Genomic DNA, 21,766 nt, shown 5'->3' with positions numbered 1-21,766 from the left:
GCCAGCTCAGTCAGGTCGGTGAGAAAAGAGTCTCAAAGATTTTTGATCTTTTTCTAGCTAAAGAGGGACACTGACACATGAAATAGAGTACGGTCTCCTCCACATGCTCGGAGCCACAGTCTGGATAAAACTCATTACAGGGTAGATACAGTTTCATAGCATGCCGAGCAGTTGAGCAGTTTCCGCCTTAGTTGCAGTAGCTGACTACTTCGTTTCCTGTCTAAATTAGACCAAGTTCACCTAGATATGTGATAATAAGGTTCATCAGCCCAGTATTGCTTAACTATGCCCAGCTTAACTGTTAACTGTAGCAAGTGGAACGCCTATATTTGAGAAGAAAATGTTAGGAAAAAGAGCCCCTGCATTGGCAAGCTCATCTGCCCTACAATTACCCGAGATATTCCTATGACCAGGGACCCAAATGAGTTTAACCCTAATAAACCTAGCTAGGTCATTAAGAGAAGCACAGTAGTTTTGAGTTATAACTGATGTGACTGAAGTGCCTATCAGTGATCTAATGGCAATAGTGCTGACGTTTAGTAAAATAATTATAATTATTGGGTAAAATATAATCAAATTTACCCGATCATTATAAAAATCTTGTGAATTATTAAAAACAAAATTTGAAGATAGTAGTACGTATCATTTACCAATAAAATGATTACCTTTTTATTGTTCTTGTTAAAGCCCACAATATTTTAATTTCGAACTTGTATTAATGACTACCTCATCTTATGGCATTTATGATGAAAGCTACTCCTGAAAGCTTAAAGTATATTGCCATTCATATGACAACACTATTAGGCATCATCCAAAAAAGGAAGCTTGAAGGGCTCAAGCTCCCCGAAATGACTTTGGAGACTATATTAATATATATGTGCATTCATACATACAAAAATTTGTTTTGGGTATATATATACTATACAACCAAAAGAAATCTTCTTTCTGATGAAGTGATAAACAATATTCTAGTCAAGGTGTAAAAAGGGGTTTTGAAAATACCTCGAGTTAAAAAAGAGTATAAGTGCTTAAGCGCACTAGCTCAAAACAGTTTTAACATAATAATAAATTATCAATTTTTTTATTTAAAATACATATTTAGTAAAAAATATTTAAAGTGTATTACATTATGGGCCAATGAGCATCAATAGGCTATGAGGCTTATTAGATTTGTAAATAAAAATAATTGTCGTATATGGAATAAAGTTTAGCTAACGGTAACTCAGTATATACAGAATAATGTATGATGTTAAGTGACCAGTTCTTCTTAATCTAGTGTCATTAAATATCATCATTTACTTTTACTAAAAAGGTAGCAATCATTAATTGGGTGTCACATAATTAACACATACTATTTATCAATCTCAAACAATGATCATCTACTAGCATTAACTTGGTTGCCGATTAATCAGTTGCCATAGTTACTTCTTTAAAGGAATGTGTAAAATTTATCTTGGTTGAGAATGTCTCTTCCACTTTAAAGATTATAGAAGTGAGCCCTATAGTATTAGGATTGTTTGACGACGTATTGTATTGCGGTAAGTCTTCTGGAAACCCTCAAACCAAGTTCACTTTTTTAGTTTTTTTTAGAGGAGGTGTCGCCATTAAGTCGTCCCAAAAAAGAGTCGTATATTTGCGGAACGTTGACTGGGCTCCTGTTGAAACCTGTGATTTACTCCTGGTATTTAAAGTTAAATTTAAAAAAAACAAAAAAAAGAATTTCTACGAAAGGAACATTCATATGACTGCTTTTCATTTCCACCATTTCATAAAATTTGTAATAAATAATTTTTTTTTTGCTTAAAATAAAATTTAAAAACAAAGTATAAAAAAAATTAACGCAATACCATTTGATTTTTCTTCTAGAACATGCTTAGTAACCCTTCCTCAACTTTGGCAATAAGTGTCACTTGGGTTGTATACGTGCACTGCGTTCCAGCTCATTGAATTGTCCATAAAAAAGTACTTCGCTTATAAGTTTTTCGGCAATAATGCGTTGTGTTCGATCCATGGATCGTAATTTAAGCGTTACATTTGAACCGATAAAATCGCAATCATCCTTATTCAGACTTTCAGCATATATAGCGGCTGCAGCAGCAGCTGCTGAGTTGGTTGCTTCTTGCGAAGCATTTTTACCAAGACCACCACCACCACCACCACCCACACCAGCAACAATCACGCTGCCACCATGGCGACCGCTTGTTGTGGTATCCTCAGAGATGCTTTCGTTCGAAAGCAATGAATTCATGAGCATTTGACCGGCCGTTGCGGACGCAGCACTTGAATTAACGTTCAGCTTACGCATATTGAGCGGTGAAAATTTCTCATCGATTGATTCCGATGAATGTCGCAAACTGCGTGGCAGAACGAAATGACTAAAATCTAAACTTTTCGCTGCGGCAGCAGCAGCAGCACTTACACGTAAATCTTGTGCAAAATCATCAGAATCAGCACCACCGCCACCCAAACGATTATCATCGGTCGAACTGTACGAATGGTGTGAACCGGGCGGCGCTGGCGGATGTGGTGCATGAAAATAATCGACCAGTTCTTGTTTGATATCAAGATCGTCTTGATCACGTTGTTCATGTCGGTTACGATGGGCCTCAAGCGTATTTGTATTTGGTATAGGACTAGAACTACCACCTTCTGTACCATCGGCGCCACTACCGCCACCAGTTACGTTACTTCCACCGCCACCTACTCCACCACCGCCGCCACCACCACCAACACCACCGCTGCCTCCACCGCCACTACTACTACCGCCAGCACGTAATGTGCTGCTGTCAATTATTCTAGTACCAAGGGTATTTGCACTACCGTTACCAGTAACTGAACTATCATGCATCATATTGGACGGTGAGGTACGTTCATGTTTTGTGTCTTCTTTATCATCAATATCTGCTGTTTCCATCGGTTTCTGCGGACTGGCACCGAGATCACTATTACTGCTACTACCGAATAGACTACGTGTACCAGCACCAACGGCACTCATATCATTTTGCGAGGCAGAAAATGGCATTGGTAATGGTACTCGTAGATGGCCACGTTCACCAATAGGCGGTGAAAATTGTCCAACCGAATTCCATGTATCCAATGTTTGGGTATTTGCAATCAGCATCGGCAAATTTAGGCCCATCTGAAAGCAATAAAAAATAATTAGCTTTTGTTTTTTAATTAGTTTATGCTAAAATTATTTTTTTTTTAATATATAAAAAAGTATAAAAAATTAAATTTTGCGATGACATAATTTAAACAAATTAGGAAAATTAAAGAATATTAATAAATTTAAAAGTAGCAAAAAGCTATTTAATTAAAATTTAAAATCAACACAAAAAAATTAATAAAATATGCAAAAATTTCGACCAGTCGAATCGACCCTCAATACTTTATATTATATTTTATTATATTATAATAAATATAATAATATATAATAATAATATTACATATATATTATATATTATACTGTATATAAAATAATAGAATATAATATATTCAGTGGTCGTAAATAGACCAATAGAAAATACAATTTATTAACAATGTTAATATAATTCTGTATTTTATATTACAAAGCTCTCAAAAGTTCTGTGTAAACAATATTTTTCGTAAACACCCTTTCATCATTAGCCCAATGACCTTGTCCACCTTCGTTACTGACATAAAATTTAAGCCCGTCAAATGATCTAACTCTCCTAGCTGTAACGTAAAATTGACCATGCGAAAAACAGGTCTTCTCGACAATATTCCAACTCTATCAAATGTCTGTCCTAGGGATTTGCTAATTGTCATAGCAAATGCGGTGATCATTGGAAACTGTGTTCTTCGTAAATTAAATGGCATTGCAGTCCCTGAACACGTCAAGCGTATGCGTGGAATCAAAATACGTTTTCCGCGAGCAGCTCCAGTGAGCACTTCACGATCTATTGTGTTATTATGCATTGCTTTGACTCGCATTCTTGTCCCATTCCCATTCACCAACCATTTGGGAATGGTAAAGGATATGTCAATGAATCCAAACCAGAATCTAATACATCACACCATTTGTTTTTGAAAAAGATATCAAATTTCTCTCAAATGGTAGTTCACCGTCTATAGTCGTAAATATAACCCCAACATCAATTCGAGTTACATCGTTATATCTTCGTGTATCTGTACCACGATTCACGGTAATTGCCATACAAATCTCTTTCTGTACATTGCATACTCTATCACAATGTTCCTACATTGTACGAAATGAACGAATAAATAGATTAATTCTATCCAAAAGAATGCTTTTCTCTTAAAACTGTGCCAGAAATATTAGCTTCCGAACTGACCATAACATAGGCCGAATTGTAGCTTCGAATACTGCCGAAATAATTTTTGGACTTTTTCTTTATTATTATGTTGAGGCTAATTGAGTCAGTGCACCTGAGCACTTTTACTCTCTATTAACTGCGAGGTTTCTTCAAAACCCCTTTTTGCGTCTTGACTAGATTATTGTTAATCACTTCATTAGACTAAGCAATAATTGACCTCAGATCTGCATACCTCTCCGAGGAACCTGTAACCTGCCTGTCTGTCAGATTTCCCAAATAATTTCAGGGCTCTATCCTTTATGTATTTTTTGATGGGATCAATCTTGATGTCCCTGAGGATGTCATTCGTCGTAATGTACCATAGAACTTTTTCTTTATATTTTTGTCATTTGATGTAAGACCGTCATACAATGAATTAAAAAAATCATTTTGTGTTAATAGTGGAAGATGTACTTTACCCTTATGAGACAACACATAGTGAAGGAATTTCTTTCACGCATTGCAGACTCTGAAGCAAAATGCTTAGCTAAACAATACCTACAAACCAAGTTCATAGAACCAATATGAAAGGGGTCAAAATTAGTTGCACATTTGAATGCACTTCGCAAGGGAACTAAATTATTATCAATATTATCATCAACTTTAATTAAATTTAAATTTGTAATATTAATTACATTTCGTGTTCTTCTTATTTGCATATTTTCTCTATTTTTTTGTCTCTCTACTCTCCCTGTAAGCGATTTACGGTAAGGCATGATGACACTACAATTCCAAAAAAAAAATTTCATTAATGGAATGAATGATTTCAAATAAACTCACCAATAATAAAGAAAGCAACTAATTAATTTTCAAACTCAACAAAATAAAACTTATTTTCCTGAAGTTTTACATTTTTTAATTTTACTACATTCATTAGTTAATTCGGATAGCCTACTAAGCTTAAGAAACAATTTAAAATTGATACTCAAAACCAGTATTGAAGTCCTACTTTGACTTTAGACAGTATTACATGCGAACCTACATGCGAAAAAATAAGGTTGTGCACTTCTGCACGTCTTCATCTTTCCAATGGTACAAATTTTATCTATATATGACAATGGGAACACAACCAAAAAGGGATTACAAACTTTTTGGTACCGCAATTATATATAGATTATATTAAGTCTAAAGAATCGTTTTTCTTCAAACTTTGACTTCTTTCACAGACACCTTTATAGTTGAATAAAACCTTCTTAATAAGAAAATAGTTAAATTACATAAGAATATAATTATATTTTTAGGTTGCCATTCAGATTTCAACAACCACAGTGGAATAGAATATAACAGACTCTATAAGGTATTAGCATCCAGCAGAGCAGAGCTTTGTGATCAAGACTAATCTTTGGTTTTACAAAGTAAACTTAACTAAAAACTAGACATTCTGTCCTTAGAATATATCCCAAAAGGTCAGCTTTTAAGCACATCATAGCAACAGTTGGGAATACAAACTCCTGTCCAGTAATCTTTTTCTCACCCAGATTAAAGTCAGACAGTCAGAGATAATGTGTTTAAAAATTTAAAAATTTCGTTCGCTTCCAGGTAATGGCGACATTCGGTTTGCACAGACAAACCTATCTTGTCAACATAATAACGCAGATTATGTTGACTTGTCAAATAACCTGCCAACAACTTTATATCTAAAGTTAACATTTTCTGATCATTGAAAGCGGTAAGAGCTACTACTAAAACAATGAAGAAATATGTGGCTGTCGACATTTATAGAAATTAAATTAAATATACTATATATAAAAAGCGGAGTAGCAACTTCAAAACAAACAAAATGGACTTAATGCTTCTAATAAAAGAAGAAAAAAAAAACAAAACTGTACCTCGGGTCTCCACCGAAGAATTTATTATACCTAGTACTTTTTCCGAAAGATAACGGTGAAAAAGAACAAAAAACAAGGACATGATGTAAATATATATAACGTACTACCCAGCCGTATTGTACTTAAGATAAGATATAATTGACGACTATATCTTAACTTTAAGTGCAATAAAAAAAGAAGTTATAATAATATATAATATTATTATTTTATTATATATGATTATATATTATATATAAATATATTTAATTACAATGATAAAGAGAGGTAGAAAAAAGAAGAACGAAATGAAAAAGAAGAAGAACACGAAAGAGGGACCATTGAAATTCATACATAGAACTAACTATCAAGAGTGTATTGTACTATAGAAGGGACAATGATACACTGCGACTTATAAATATTGTACTATAACCTAATAATATGAAGTAGTTAAGTTTTTAAAATACAGATATATATATATGTATATATACATTTGTTAAAGAGCCCTGATTTAGTTATGGATATTAATGTTGCAATGCAATATGCCCTATTTATATTAATACATATAATAATAATTTAATAAAAGATGGAAGAAAACAAGATATATATGAAATAGAAGTTCTTATGATAAGAATAAGAACTATTATATTCCTTTGCTCTATTATAGGAATAAGTCAAAGAATTTGAGGACATATAAGGAAAAATGTTTGGCGAAATGAAAGTGTAAGTAATTGATATTTTGTAAAGTCCCTTTCTAAGGCATAAAGAAATTTTTATTTTTATAAAAGGATATTTTATATTCCCATATATATAGGAAATTTTTACAATTTAAAAATGTGAGTTATTACAGTTATGGTTGGATTATAATAAATTATGATCAAATAGGTAAGTTAAAAGTAAACATTTGGAGAATTGAGAACGTGTGAAGTTGTGGAGGCTATAAAGTATTCTGTAAGATCCCCAGTATATGGTTTGTGAGCATGATGTAGGCATTGTTAAGACATCTATAGACACATGTAGATATATGTATATATGTATGGATGTATGGGTTAAATGATGCCAAGCGACATTTTGTTTATATTTTAAAGATTGTAGATGTAACCGAATGTAGCGTGTAAAATAGAATTTTTTTAATGCATAAAAGGCACATCTGGTTTAAGAGAATATTTTGATTTAATTTTTGAACTAAAAATTTAATCACAACTTAAAAATAACTACGCTTAATTCGTTCGGCAAAAAACCCAAACTTTAAAAAGTTGGTCTTAAATTAAGAAATTATTTAATTTTTTTATTTTTTGCGTTTTGTTTGATTTGAGAAATTCAAATTTAAATATTTCAGTGGCGCATATTAATTACAATTAAAAACAAAAAATAAATAAAAAAAAATAAAAATTTTTTCAAGTCGTGATCGCAAGTTCAAAAAATTCTACGCGCTAATATGGCACACATTCACCCCTAGAGCTGCTAAGAAATTCGTAAAAAAATACAGGGTGTTTAGAAAGCAGTCATATTACATATATAAAGCAAAGATATAAAAAAGAGGATTTAAAAGTGTATATATATTAAGATATAAATATAAGGCAGATGAATTTTGATCTCCCTCAAATAGATGTATTAGTAAGAGATTGAAAGCCTTGGATATTTCAGGTTCTCTCTTACTTTTATAGAAGATTTGCGTAACATCAACTTATTGTTGTTCAACTATTTTCTAAATTACTACGATCAGAAAATAACAGAGGCTTAGACTCTAAAAATATTCTCGGTTTTACAAAAAGAACGTTGGTTGACCACGATATTAGTACCACAACTCAAAAATTATATTCTCATGTGTGAGTCTAATAATTCTAACGATTTGTAAATGGTATTATCGCAATATGGATATTTATTTAGAATGAATGGTTATATGATCACCAGTAATTTTAGGATGCTTTAGCTGCGACTACTGCACCTAAGCAGATTCAACTCTAACTCAAGGGCAGTGGCAAAGAATAACCGGTCCTTTGGGGTTGGGAGATTTTCCAATTATTTGTCAAATTTGATTTGAAAATATGTGTTCTCAGTTATTCAAGGGACTATAAGGTTTTTGAACGTTGCCATATTGAAAAATTTATTTGATAGAAACAATGGTATAATGTCTACCGTACAATTATTTTAACGTCTTAGAGAAGTCAAAGTCTACAAAGGCAGATGAAATGCATTAGTTTTTTATTTTATTGTAGTATAAGATTAGATTTTTATTGTAGTAAAAGTGTTAAAATACCAAGATATACAAATGACACAGGAGCTTCTTGTAAGTCCTTTATGTTACTGGTAATCTATAAGAAGGTTTATCTAAGAATATATTAAAAATATTAACTAAGCTATTGTATGGGTATATTTATCTTAAGAAACACATCTGTGTATTATCGGTATTGATGCTGGTAGGGTACTCACTCACTCTTGTAAAGTCATTGCAAGTTGCACGAAATGCAAGAATGCTATACTAAAATCGCAAGAGTCCGATAACACCCCTATATTAAGAAAGTGTGATGCACTAATATACAATAGGCAAAATTATCAGGGAACATATTTAATACCAGGAAAAGAATAAGAAATATTGAAATTCTTGAAATTTAGAGCTATTTAATAATATTTTACAGGGTTATATCATACTAGTAGATGTAAGTACAATGTAAGTCAGTCAAATTGTTCTATACATCTTTCAGCTACACTCAAAAAATAGGCACGCTCAGATAACAGTTGATAGATTATTTTGCTATTGATAATTTCCTGATATAAATCTCAGCCTAACATTATAAGAAAATAAGGTAGACGTTTGCAGCAACTGTTTTTTTGATTTTGGTGACTGTAAACGCGATTTAGAAACGAAAAACAATTGACGCATTTTTCGCATGGAACATTTTCAGGACATGATGTACCTTTTCAGTTTACCAATTTTTTGCATCTGGTAAACAAAAAATTTTTTGTATGTATGGAATGTTATTAGACACTAAATTAAAGTAAAGAATTAAACACTTAAAGCAACCGTTCCTTTCTTTTTGAAGACCTAACTTCTCTTCGTGAAATCGAAAATACAGTTAATCAGTCTTCCGTTTAAAGTGAATGAATTTTTTTTTTCATATTGTATGGTTTATTTTCAGGACATGAAGTGAGTTTTCGCGGCAATCATATATTCTATTTGCACAATATTCACTTCTATAAACTTATGTTCGCACTATCAAAATAACAAAACGAAAAACAGTTGACAAATTTTTCGTTTGCAGTGAATGAAAACATGTTCTGTGTATGCGGAACGTTTATGGGAAATAAAAGCACACATTTACAGCACTGATTTTTTCGATTGCAACGACTGAACTTCAGAACTTCAGTTCGCGCAAACGAAATCACAAAACGGAAAACAGTTGAACAATTTTTCGCATGCAGAATAATTTCCCAAGTTTTGGTTAAAGAAATGTACATTATTCAAAGTCCTAAATATAACTTAAAAATTGAGTATTATAAGTAAGATAGTTATTTTATTATAGTCTAATTATATGTGAAGGGTGTTGAAATTTCGGTAAGACCAAAATTAACTCTGTTTGTTATATTATTTTAAATTTAATTATAAATATATTTGAAAAGCTTTTTGTAGTAATATTTTATTAAGACCCACTGCTATTTTTAGATCATCTAGACGGATCTAGAAATGCGATTTGTACAACATGCTTGTTGACGTATCAACCTGACATCAACTGACATCATTTTACAAATATTTGAATACTTCTCGCAAATAATCTAATAAGTAGAAGTAGAATAGTTCATATCTAATCACCCTATTATCTTTCAGGTCAATACACCTTGAATTTTTGTGTGTTTCTTGAATAAACAAACCAAATTTTGATATATTAAAATATAATACATTTTTTTTGTCTAAATTTAGAGACAAAAAACCCAAAGTCAAAAAAAAGTAAACATTCTCCGCTGTTTTATTTGAACAAATTTCATTCGAGAAATAGTCATTCCAAGTTAAATTTAAAACGATGATAAAACCAACGAAATCGACTTTCGAATGACGTACGACGTCTGACTGACTGAATGAGCGGTTGTTTGTGATTTTTTACGCATTTAACTACGCACATTCATTATAGTTTCACTTTGTTATTTTAGTTAATTTTCGAAATACGCGTACAACTCAATTCAAAGCCGACGATAAATTAAGTGGGTACTAGACGACTAACAGAGTGGCGCTACACTAATGTATATGAGGCATTCAAAAACGCTACGGACGCTCTATCTATTTAGCCTGGGCTGTGTAACTAGTGTAGTGTGGTAGAGATGGTGGGTGGTACCCCTCTCTTAACTATACTGTTGTTTCTATATATATATATATATATATACATATAATTTTTAAATTTAAAATGACAAAATAAATTTGCAAAAAAAATTCGTTAACGTTCTAAACTTAAATCGCACTGTCATCGAAAATCAGCGAATAGCCGAAACGCAGATACATTTTTTGTTGTCATTGTCATTTAAACAAATTAAGGCAGTTTTTAAAATGTTTTCAAAAACACAAAATAAAACATATACTGCATTCAAGTTAATATCTATTTTTTTTTACAATTTGTTAACGATTTTTTGCTCAAATCAAAGTCAGTAAAGTTATTAGCATATCGGAATCACTTAATGATGCGGTACGCTTCAAAGTAAAACTACATTCAAAAATATTTAGTTAATGGTAGGTAAATAGATATTCAGACGATCTTAAGTGGCTATAATTTTAAATGAAACTTAAAAAAAAAATAAATTAATCAATTTTAATATAATTAATTAATAAAATTTCATGTCAACTGTGTATACATTCAGTATAAGATTGTAATGGATGCTAACATCCATAACCACAAATATGGATCCTTATCATGAAATCTGGCATTCTCATTTTTATTCATATATCTCTTTTATTCTATTTTCTTAAACGTATCCTCATTAAATTACATGAGATTTGAGAAGGTTAAAGCTAAAGGGCTTAGATCTTTGTGGTTACAAATTGCATTTTTAAGATTAACTATGAAAAAAAAAATATAAGTCTTTAGAAAGCCTTCAACATATAGATCACCATTAAATCTTGATCACTTTTAAACTAAATTGTTAAAAGTTCAACTAAAAATCAAAATTAAAGTAAGGAAGTATATAATTGCTGTTTCATATGCCATGTTGACTTGGGAAATTTTTTCTCAGCCGACTATAGAGCAAAAAGGATAAAGAGTATACGAAGAGCACGACGACGTACTCCCTGTATTACGCAAATACAGGGTTGATTATATTAGATGGACTCACTTATTTAACGAATAAAGCATGAAAATAAAAAACATTTTTTGCTGTTTAGGTTAAAAATCATATAATTTGGTTAAAGAAGATTTGAACATAACACTTTCTGAAGATTATATTGCGCACTATTAGCTCAAATGGTGTAATACACCCGTTTTTTGAAATTACCGATCGTATTAGCTAAGAGCTTGATCGGATTATTTAATGGCGGATATTGGCCTTACTTTTTGCTTGCTGATATAAGCCAGTGGTTTCAAACCGGTGGTCCGCGAGATAGTTCAAAATACTCCGTAAATCAAATTTAACTGATATGGACACATACTTTGTAGTTTGTTCACTGACACCTCATTTATTAGAAAATAAGTACAAAAAATTTCCAAGTAATTATATACCTATTTTATAGCCTATCTAATGGTACCTATGCACTTATAAAATGCATTATACATTATACTAGAAATGCATAAAATATAATAAAATAATTATACATACAGTTGATTGTTCTTAAACTTTGTGGTCAAAAACAAAAATAAGTGGTCCTTGATCAAAAAAAAAAATTAGGAAGCACTGATATAAACCTTTGTCTTCAAGTAGTTTCAAAGGAAAAAATATACTTTTTTCAAGGAAGAATAATTTTACAAAACTAAACTTTACACTATTTTAAAGTGTTTTTTTTGATAAATCATAATAAATCAAGATTAATTCCTTGATCCTTGAAATAATTTCTAGTAGTATTCTAGTGGTATTTAGTGGTATTTTTTCTACTTATAATAAAGAACAATAATAAGAAAAATGAATAATAATAAAAAGTAATATTAATAAAAAATAATAATGATAAATAATAATAATTATAATAACAATAATAAAATATGCAAATTCTTTTTTCGTTCTCAATAATTTAACAGTAAATATCTGTATCCATATCTGTTTCCTTATATTAAAACTTCTGTCAAATCTTCTAACATCCGCAGTTTGAGACTGACACCGTCTTATAACACAATTCAAACATGTTTATCCCCTTTTCTAACTGTTTTCTCATACTAAAACTTATGCACAATTTTACTCTCATCTTCATCATATTCTCATTATATTAGAAATAAATCATAATCAGTATCCTTTACTTCAACCTCATATTGGAACTTTTACACATCCCTATGTCTATTACTTTTTTAAGCCAGAGCACCAAGTATTCAGAACTGTTGAATAAAGCATAAAAACCTGATAATTTAATAAATATTCATAAAATACTATCAAGTAACTATATCGAGTTCCTATAACAAAGTTTTGGCTCTGAAATTTATAAGTCTAAAACGATTTTGAAGGACTTTCTGAGAGAGCTCAATAGAACTCATATGGAATGTCACAGCGTTTCATAAGTTATGTTTTTGTGATTTGGAAGAATGAAGAAACATAATCCAATAAAAAAATTAAAATTATTAGTTCACGGGCAAGAACCCACGCATTATATAGGTTAAACATTCTAATGACTTTGTCAAAGATCTCGTCTTGAAAAGCAGCTTTTAGGATTTGTTGCAGTAATGGTTTCAATAAATAATGAATAAATTTACTTTTTCGGGGATCTTACTGAGTTGAAAGATATTAACTAGTACGCTTTAGGCTTCATTGCAAAATCTTTATGGTTTCTGGATTTTTTTGAGAATGTTAGTGAGTTGAAAGAGTATATTTGAGGCTTTGTTGCAGAAACGATTGGTTTTAAATGTTATAAATAAATAATTTTATCAAGGATTTCAGTAAGCTGAATGGAACAGTTCATTTTATGGAGTACTTATTTGGTTTGAGGCCCAATCCATCACTGAGAGAAACAGGAACTGATGATGAGGATGCATATCACAAAAAAAAACATGTTTCCGAGGATGTTAGTGAATTGAAAGAGTATCGTTTAGGCTTTGTTGCAAAATCTATATGGTCTGAATATGTTGTTTAAATCCAGTTTCTCGAGAATGTAAGTTAGTCGGAAGACATCGTTTTATGAATATCCTTTTGACAGTTTCTAAATGATTACGACCATAATTATAAATTAGTGAATTTTTTGGTGCTGAAAAACCTAACCTTAAAGAGAATCTTTGGTTTAGCTGCAGGATCAATAGGGTTTTAATATGAGTTATGTTTCATTAACATAGCTTAAGTGTATTTCTATGATCATTGTAATAGTGTGCATCATCTCTTTCTATCTTATGGAAGTCAATGCAGAACTACTCTATTTGTTTGATATTTAGACTATCAACAAAAATGTTATGATGAGTCTAAATCTGAAATTTGATGGAATAATAAAATATTGCTTAATTTACTTTGAAACACACACATACTTGATATATGTATGTATATGGTATATGAAGAGATACATTCGTATTTTTTTCTCACACGGACATATTTCATATCTAAGCTCTATAAATGTATGAATATAACAAGCGTATAAATTAATTAATTTTTACACGACAATAATGAATGCAAAAAGCAAACAAATTGACGCAGATTTTAATCGAAACATTGCGTTTTATTTTTAGTAGAAAGCTTTGTTTTCGACCTTGTCAAGCGAAATGCATTGCGTTCCGTCGAAGTGAATAGGCGGGAAGCGTTTATTTGTGCACTTGTTTCGAACAGAAAACAAAGTAATTTGCAAAACTCGTAATAGGCTTATAGTATTTTTATGTATTGTATGTGCATGTACATAGATACATTTGTAAATCTGCATATACAAATATGTCTATTTATATGTCTATATGTACCCACAAAACTCAAACGACAACAACGACAACAACAACAACAACAAAACAACATTGGAATTAGTAAAATGAATTTTGCAGTACAGCTTTTACCACAGAAATCTCGCAAAGTAATTTCGAATCAGTTTTCCAGAAACAGATTTAATCGTAAAAACCGCAACTCTCAAGGCTTACAAAGAATAATGACGGAAATACAACTGAAAAACACTTGATTACCCTGTAAACAACTTACTGAATAATTTAAAAGATTTCATTTAGAAGTCATTAGATAATTTATGACTTCATATTAAGATAGAAGTACTGTCATAGTGTCTATAAATATTCTAAATAGAATTTCCGAAATATTGACATTTGCAATAGAAAGTGTTAAAAGTTGAAATTATTTCCATTCCATTTCCATTTCATTATTGATTAATTAAGATGGAGTGTCTATTAAGCAGACAAGAGATTCAACAGATATTTATTCGTAATTAAAAATGATTAAAACCAACATTTTATAAAACAATTAGTACAATTAAGGACTTAAAATAGTTGCTTACCTATAAGAGTATGGGAAATATAAAACACACCGGATGACATTATGTCAGAAAAATAACATTGAAATGATGAAGCTAATAGTAAATCGGTCTAGTTTAATTTTATGAAGAGAAGAGATATACATGATTATTATTTATAAGACATCATCAAGCAGAGTGCCAGGTCTTACAGATCTCGTTCACTAATGCGTTCCGTCAAAAATGAAGAGGTGCGATGCCCATAGAGTAGAAAACAAATCAGTCCAGTTGAATTTCATAAGGATATAAGTAATCACAAGTAAATATAATTACAAGACTAATATATACATGATTCTACCTTATCAAGCAGAGTACCAGGTCTGCGATTCTGATTAATGCGATTCTTGAAAATGACGAGTTGTAATGTTCACAGAGAAGAAAGCAAATAGCTTCAATTGAATTTCATGAGGGTATAAGCAACTATAAGTATATATAACATATGACTAATAGCTATATACCATGTAGACCTCAGCAAAAAACTAAACTTTAACTTAAATTTTTAAAAAGTTATTTGCTTGAACTGGAGTGTAAGTATTTTCGATACCGTAGTTGAAAATTATTCTTCTTTAGGAAGAAGATGTTTCTAGGTTCTCTAAGCATAGCTGCCAAACGAATGGTGGTCTACTAATAATAATTTATTGTTTTAATGGAACCATTACTATCTGAACAGTTGGAAAGAATAGACGACCATTTATTTCGAAGTGCTTTGAACGGGTATAACTGTTTTAAGATTAAATTAAACATGAAATATATATAAAGTCAACTACCATCTATGTTAGTTTAAAGCATTCTCCTCCTTGGGAGAGAGCGAGTTCTAACTAACACCTTCGCTATTGTTTAACTCACAGCATCCGGTATAGAAAAATAGAATTCTACATTATAAGAAAGTAAATAAATACAGCCATACTACTGACATAAACTTAGGTTTTGAACACATCCACCACTTTATACCATTTAAAGAGGCTAACCTCTATTAGTTAGTGCAGGCTATAACATACATGGTATCAGATTTACATCTCCGATTGAGTATCGCAAGTGAAACTCCCTCACTAACGTTTATACTCCATGCAGTATCAGGTGGAACCTATTGAATTTACTGGTGGTACAGCCACATCGTCTTACTTCGAGAACATTCTTTGACAATAGTCAACGATAGGTTGACAATAGAGTCAACCTCTATTGTCAACTTCTACTGAAACTGTGGGCCGTAACTCTGTGATACTAGTTTTATAGCTAAGGTAAAGTGCTGTAAGTAGAATGTATTCAACTTCAGTTATATTCCAAAGAATATCAAATGGTGTCTTCTGGATTTTAGTCTCATCTTACGATAGGAATGCTTTAGCTCGGAAATATTCTATAATGGTTTTCGTGGGTTCAAGTTTTAAACTGATTTTCGAAGCTTTGTGACTACTGCACAAAAAAGCACTTAATCACCGAAATATAATTTTAGCAATTAATAATAGTTTTAGTGGGTTTAACTTATGCACTGTGGCTTTCGAAACTTTCTGCCTTTTTATCTCAATACTCTGCTCTAAGTACTGGAATGAAGTTTTCTACCCTGCCATTCGAGAATCAGTGGTAACTTTCTTCTTCATTCATTTCTAAGAAATGGTCTTAGTGAGTAAAAAACAATCATAACGATAGCAGATAATACTATCGACTACCGATCAAATCGACAAAATAATGGAGTTTTTTTTAGTATATAACTACTACTCTTTTTGTTATGGATAATTTCCATTCCTTTCATTATATAGTTCCTGTATTAACTGTTTTTCATTTTTAATAAAAATTAATTTTATTTTTAGGAATTAGTTTTTTTTTATGTTTAACGATTACGCGGAAAGAATAAGCGAACTGAATTTTTCCATCAGGATTTTCTCGGGCACTTGTGATGACAGCCACAAGGAAGTAGAAGAAAATGGCGATTGCAAGTTTTTTTTTATAGTGTATTGCATTTGTTTTGTTTTGTTTTGTTATAACAGCGAAATAAGTAAACATGTAATTATTTTTTTTTTACTTTGCATAAACACGGAAATCGTATTTTTGTTTTTGTACCGAAATGTTGTTTTCATTGCAATTAAATATAAAAATACAAAATAAAAAAAATTTTATGTGGTGGGCTTAGTGCAAAGCTTGCAAATGACACTCAATAAAAATACAATGCAAATGTAAATAAGAATAAATAAGGAAAATAAAAACAAATTGAAATAACGATAAATAAAATTGAAATAAGACAAAAAATTTAAATTAAAAGAATAAATTTCTGAATAAAAAAGAATTTAAAATAAAACCAAAATCTAAATAAAAAAATTTTGATATAATTAAAAACATTAGAATAAATAAAAATTAAAATAAGGAATTAAAATAAAAAAACATATAAGAATAAAATAAAAATTAAAATTAAATAAAAATTAAAGGAAAGAAAGAACTTAAAGAAAAAAGATTAAAATGACAGAAAAATTATAATAAAAGGTAATAGGAAAAAATGCAATTTAAGTAACAAAAAAATTTTTAATAAAAGACACACCTTATATAAAAAAAAGTAAGTAAACACATTACATTGAAAAAAAAAAATTAAATTAAATAAAAATTAAGGTAAAAGAGAAATTAAAATTAAAAAGAAAAATAAAGGAAAACTTTAAATAATAAAAAATTTGTGAACATGTAAAAAATTAATATAACAGAAAAATTGTAATAAAAAAAATTAAATAAAATAAAAATTGCAGTAGAAACGAAATTAAATTAAAGCACTAAATAAGCAAAAATTACAATTAAACAACAAAAAAATTTGAAATAAAGGAAAAACTTTAAATAAAAAAAAAATTAGTAAAAATGTAAAATAACCAATATAACAGAAAAATTATAATTAAAAAAAATAAAAATTAAATTGAAAAAAAAAAAAATACACAAAAGTTAATAAGCAAAAAAAAAATACAATTAAAAGGAAGAAGATTTAAAAAATTAAATAAATAATTACTTTTTCCTTGGATAAATTCATAACGAAAATTTTTTTCTGTAAACTATTTTATTATTATTGCACTTTTTATTTGTTTGTCACACACTTGTTTGTGAAAACTTTATTTTTCCGTGTTATTATTTTTTTTTTTTTCATTTATTTTAAGACTAAGTGGGCGAACGAAAAACACTACCGGGACTTTATCGAACGCGATAACAATAAACAATAAAAAGCAATAACAACAACGAATATAAGTGACAGTGACAATTGCAGGAAACACACTGATGATGTACAAAATTGTGTTGACAAAAAAAAATTGTTTTTATTTAATTTTTTTTTTGTTTTGATACATCCGACAATTTTTTTTTTTTCGTTTTAAGTTTTTGTAAATGTAAACAAACCAAGCGAACTAGAGAGAACTGGCGAACAAACAAAACAAACCATCAAACGAACGAACGAACCAACAAACAAAAATAAAAAAGTTAAAATTTTGTACGTATCCGCAAATATTAAACGAAGGCAAATGCCAGCAAAGACATAAACACATCTAATACAATACAATAAACAAAAATTCGAAAAATGCGCGTTGCGGTATTTTTACTATTTTTATTAATTTGTGCTTCTAGTTTGCGCGAACATTTCAAATGAAATGTGTGTGCACGCTGACAATAACAAAAAACGACAGACGATACCAACAAAAACCAACAAAAACGAACCGAAACGAACGAATCAAACCCGAAGCAGAGCCCGAACCCGAACCCCAAATTCAAATAACCAAAACAGCATGCAACTGAACTCAACAACTTCGGTATGAATGAATGTGCAAAATAGTAACAGAGTTCACAGTCAGTACGAAATTGTTGTTACGTATATTTGTTGTTGTTGTTATTATTATTGTAATTATTATTATTGTTATTGTAGTGTTGTTGTTATTGTTCTTTTTGTAATTGCTACTACACGGCTGGTGTGTGTGAGTGTGTGCATTTCTGTGTTATTGCTATATTGTCATTATTATTATTATTATTTTGATGCTCTCTCACAGCAACGCAATTTTAAGTATGTATGAAAGACGCAAAAACAATAACAATACAAATCAAAACAAAAATGTGCTCTTTATTTATTTGGTTATTTTTTGCTTTACAATCGCACTCACTTTACCCTCCAATAATAATTATTTTATTTTTATTTTGTTTTTTTTTAATATGATGTAGAATTTTAAGCTGTTGTTGAGTTATTTGCACTTATATATAAAAGAAAAAAAAATTTGCATAAAATAAAAAATAGTAAAGAAGCCTAAACAAAACAAAACAAAACAAAACAAAAATAAGTATAAAAACAAAAATTAAAAGAAATATTAAATGAAATAGGAGAAAAAAGGCAACGTAAAAATGAAACGAGGCAGAAATTAAAAATTCCATGTTTAAAATAACACGCAAATATAGTAACTTGTCGTCAGCAACAGCAACAGCTATGACTACACAAAGCAAAAACAAAAACAAAAATAAATACAAAAAAATAGAACAACAATAATAATAATAACATTAACAAAAACAACTAAAGAACGGTAACATAACACAACACAGTGTAATATTAACAATACAATAACAACAATACACCCTAGCATATCATTGTTTGTTACTTCACTTACAAAAGAAAAACAAAAAAGTCACAAAAAAATAAATGAAACAAAAACAAAGAATGTGAATTTCTTTTCTTTTTTTGTTTTTTGCCTCAATGCATTGTTGTTTGTATATTATAATTTTATTGAGCAAAAAGCAAAAAAATAAACCAGAAAAAAAATTAGTGAAGAGCAGTGTACAGCGCACAGCACACAGCGTATTAGCGAAGCATGCCAGTGAATGAACAACAACACAACAACAGCTAAAAAATGTAAACAAACTGATTATCATCCAAACCAATGAATAAATAACCTACACTGTACGTCAAAAATATGTAAACGGCAGCAGCGTGCAATAAATAGCGAGTCGAAGTAGTGGCACAGTCAAGCAGACGTCGAAAAACACTTTGCGTGACATATGTTTATGGAATTTATTTTTGTTATAAACAATTTCATTGCACATTTATAATTGTTATAACAGTTTGAGTGTGAAGTAAATTGATAAATATATTAATGCACATAATATATACTAACATACATGAGTTAATGTCGTATTCGATTGATAAAACTGGATTTGCTCTTGATCTATCAATTTTTGCTCGAATTTTGTTGCCTAATGGAACATGTTTTTGGGACAATCCCAACATTATTTGACAGCTACACATATGTTGAGATCAGATGAATTTGATTCGCAACGACTACTGGCTTTCTGCAGACATCAAAAAATTGCTCCAGGGAAGGAAATTTGATTCAACTGCGAACTGATTGCTGAAATTCAGATCTATTTTGAGAACAAACACAAATTGTTCTACAAAAAGAACATCAAAAGAGTAGGAAATTAGTCTTTAGATTTGATTCCCAGCGCCTACTGGCTTTTCACGAACATTAAAAAATTGTTCTAGGGGAAGAAATTAATTAGATCAGAAGTAAAGCCTGTTTTGAGAGCAAAGACAAATCATTCTACAGAAAAGACATAAAAGAATTAATAAATTATTCTCTAAGTTTGATTCTTACCGTCTATCGGTTTTTTGCGAATATAAAAAGTTGCGCTACGACTAATCGTTTCACTAAGAAAATATTAAAAAATTAGAGAAGTACTCTCTTGACTGGATTCTCAGTGACTATCGGCTTTTTGTAGACATCAAAAAGTTGCTTAAAGAAAAGGAATTCGGTTGAAATGATTGTTGAAATTTAATCCTATTTTTATAACAAAGATAAATCCTTTTATAAAAAAGACATTAAAAAAAAAATTGAACAAATAGGTTACTTTTTAAGGAGACTATGTTGAAGAATGCCTGTTAGAGCGTAGACTTATTGATGTATTATTTTCAAGCACTGGAGTCTATGCAAACAAGTCGAAGTGGATTGATTAGTAGTTTACAATAAGCTTGTAATAGTACTAGCATTAGTAAGTTACTAAAAAACTAATCGTCATTGTAAAATTATATTGCCCTAGATTAGATGTGGTGCATTACGATAGTTGACACTATGATTGGTAAAAAATGACTCACATCAAATGGAAAACAAAAACAAGAATAAAAAATTTGGAAATTGAGTTAGATTTTATAGCACACTTTTGATCGTATAAACAGTGAAGATAACACACACATTAGCACACATACATATAGCAGAAAGTCATTACTGTTTGTGTTATGTATTATGAACAGTAAACTTTACAATCCCAAATAGAAATGGAACAGATGCAAACCGCTGTGATTACCGTGTTACTCTTTTTGCATTAAACATGATTAGTTGCAGTTTTATTGTTTTCATGGCTTCATGGGTTGGTAAATTTTTTTTAAAAATTTTGTTGTCCTTTTAAATACAACACACATACATACATACGCATTTAGTAGTACTTTACCGGTTGTAGGGGTACAGTAGAACAACTTGTTTTGTTTTTTTTTTTTTTTTTTTTTTTTTTGAAAGAAGCTTAACAATAACAACGCATGATGCGACGACTTGTTTACTCATCGAATTCGTATTGTCGTATTGCTGCTGTTCGCTGAACTACAAACAAAAACAACAACAACAATGGCAGTAACTACAGGGAAAGCAAAAACAAAAACACAAATAACCATAACAAAATAATCACAATAAAACAACAATAATTGTAAATAAGAGAGCTAGCATATAGGAAAAAATATAAAAACAACAACGATTTCAATATAAAAACATTTTACATACACACACATATATGTGTATATACATATGTAACATACATAACTTAAAGTAAACAAACATATGTGAGTATGTATGTTGTATACGTGTAAGATGCACACACATTGCTTTATTGCAGTTACATCAGCAACAACAGCAATAATAACAACAACAGCAATAACAACAATGCAAACAAACAAGCCAACGAAAACAAATAGAGAAAACAAACAAAAGTAAAAATACATTTTGGAATTAGTATGTCTGTTGTTTAACTGTCAGCAAAAACAT

General features: G+C 30.2%; 1 protein-coding gene across 3 annotated transcripts in view; it reads right to left on the bottom strand.

Annotated features, from left to right (window-relative positions):
* Positions 1 to 1,108: 1,108 nt before the first annotated feature.
* The window catches only part of LOC119687690 (uncharacterized transmembrane protein DDB_G0289901), a 42,696-nt gene continuing 22,038 nt past the window's right edge, over positions 1,109 to 21,766 (bottom strand). For all 3 annotated transcript variants that reach the window (XM_038102100.1, XM_038102098.1, XM_038102099.1), the window contains exon 3: positions 1,109 to 3,139. In XM_038102100.1, coding sequence (XP_037958028.1) covers positions 1,907 to 3,139 — 1,233 coding nt within the window. In that variant the 3' untranslated portion in view covers positions 1,109 to 1,906. The remainder of the gene's footprint in view (positions 3,140 to 21,766) is intronic.

The sequence above is a fragment of the Teleopsis dalmanni genome, chromosome X, assembly GCF_002237135.1.
Source record: "Teleopsis dalmanni isolate 2A chromosome X, ASM223713v2, whole genome shotgun sequence".
Taxonomy (NCBI): Eukaryota; Metazoa; Arthropoda; class Insecta; order Diptera; family Diopsidae; genus Teleopsis; species Teleopsis dalmanni.
This window is presented reverse-complemented; position numbering and strand designations above follow the sequence as displayed.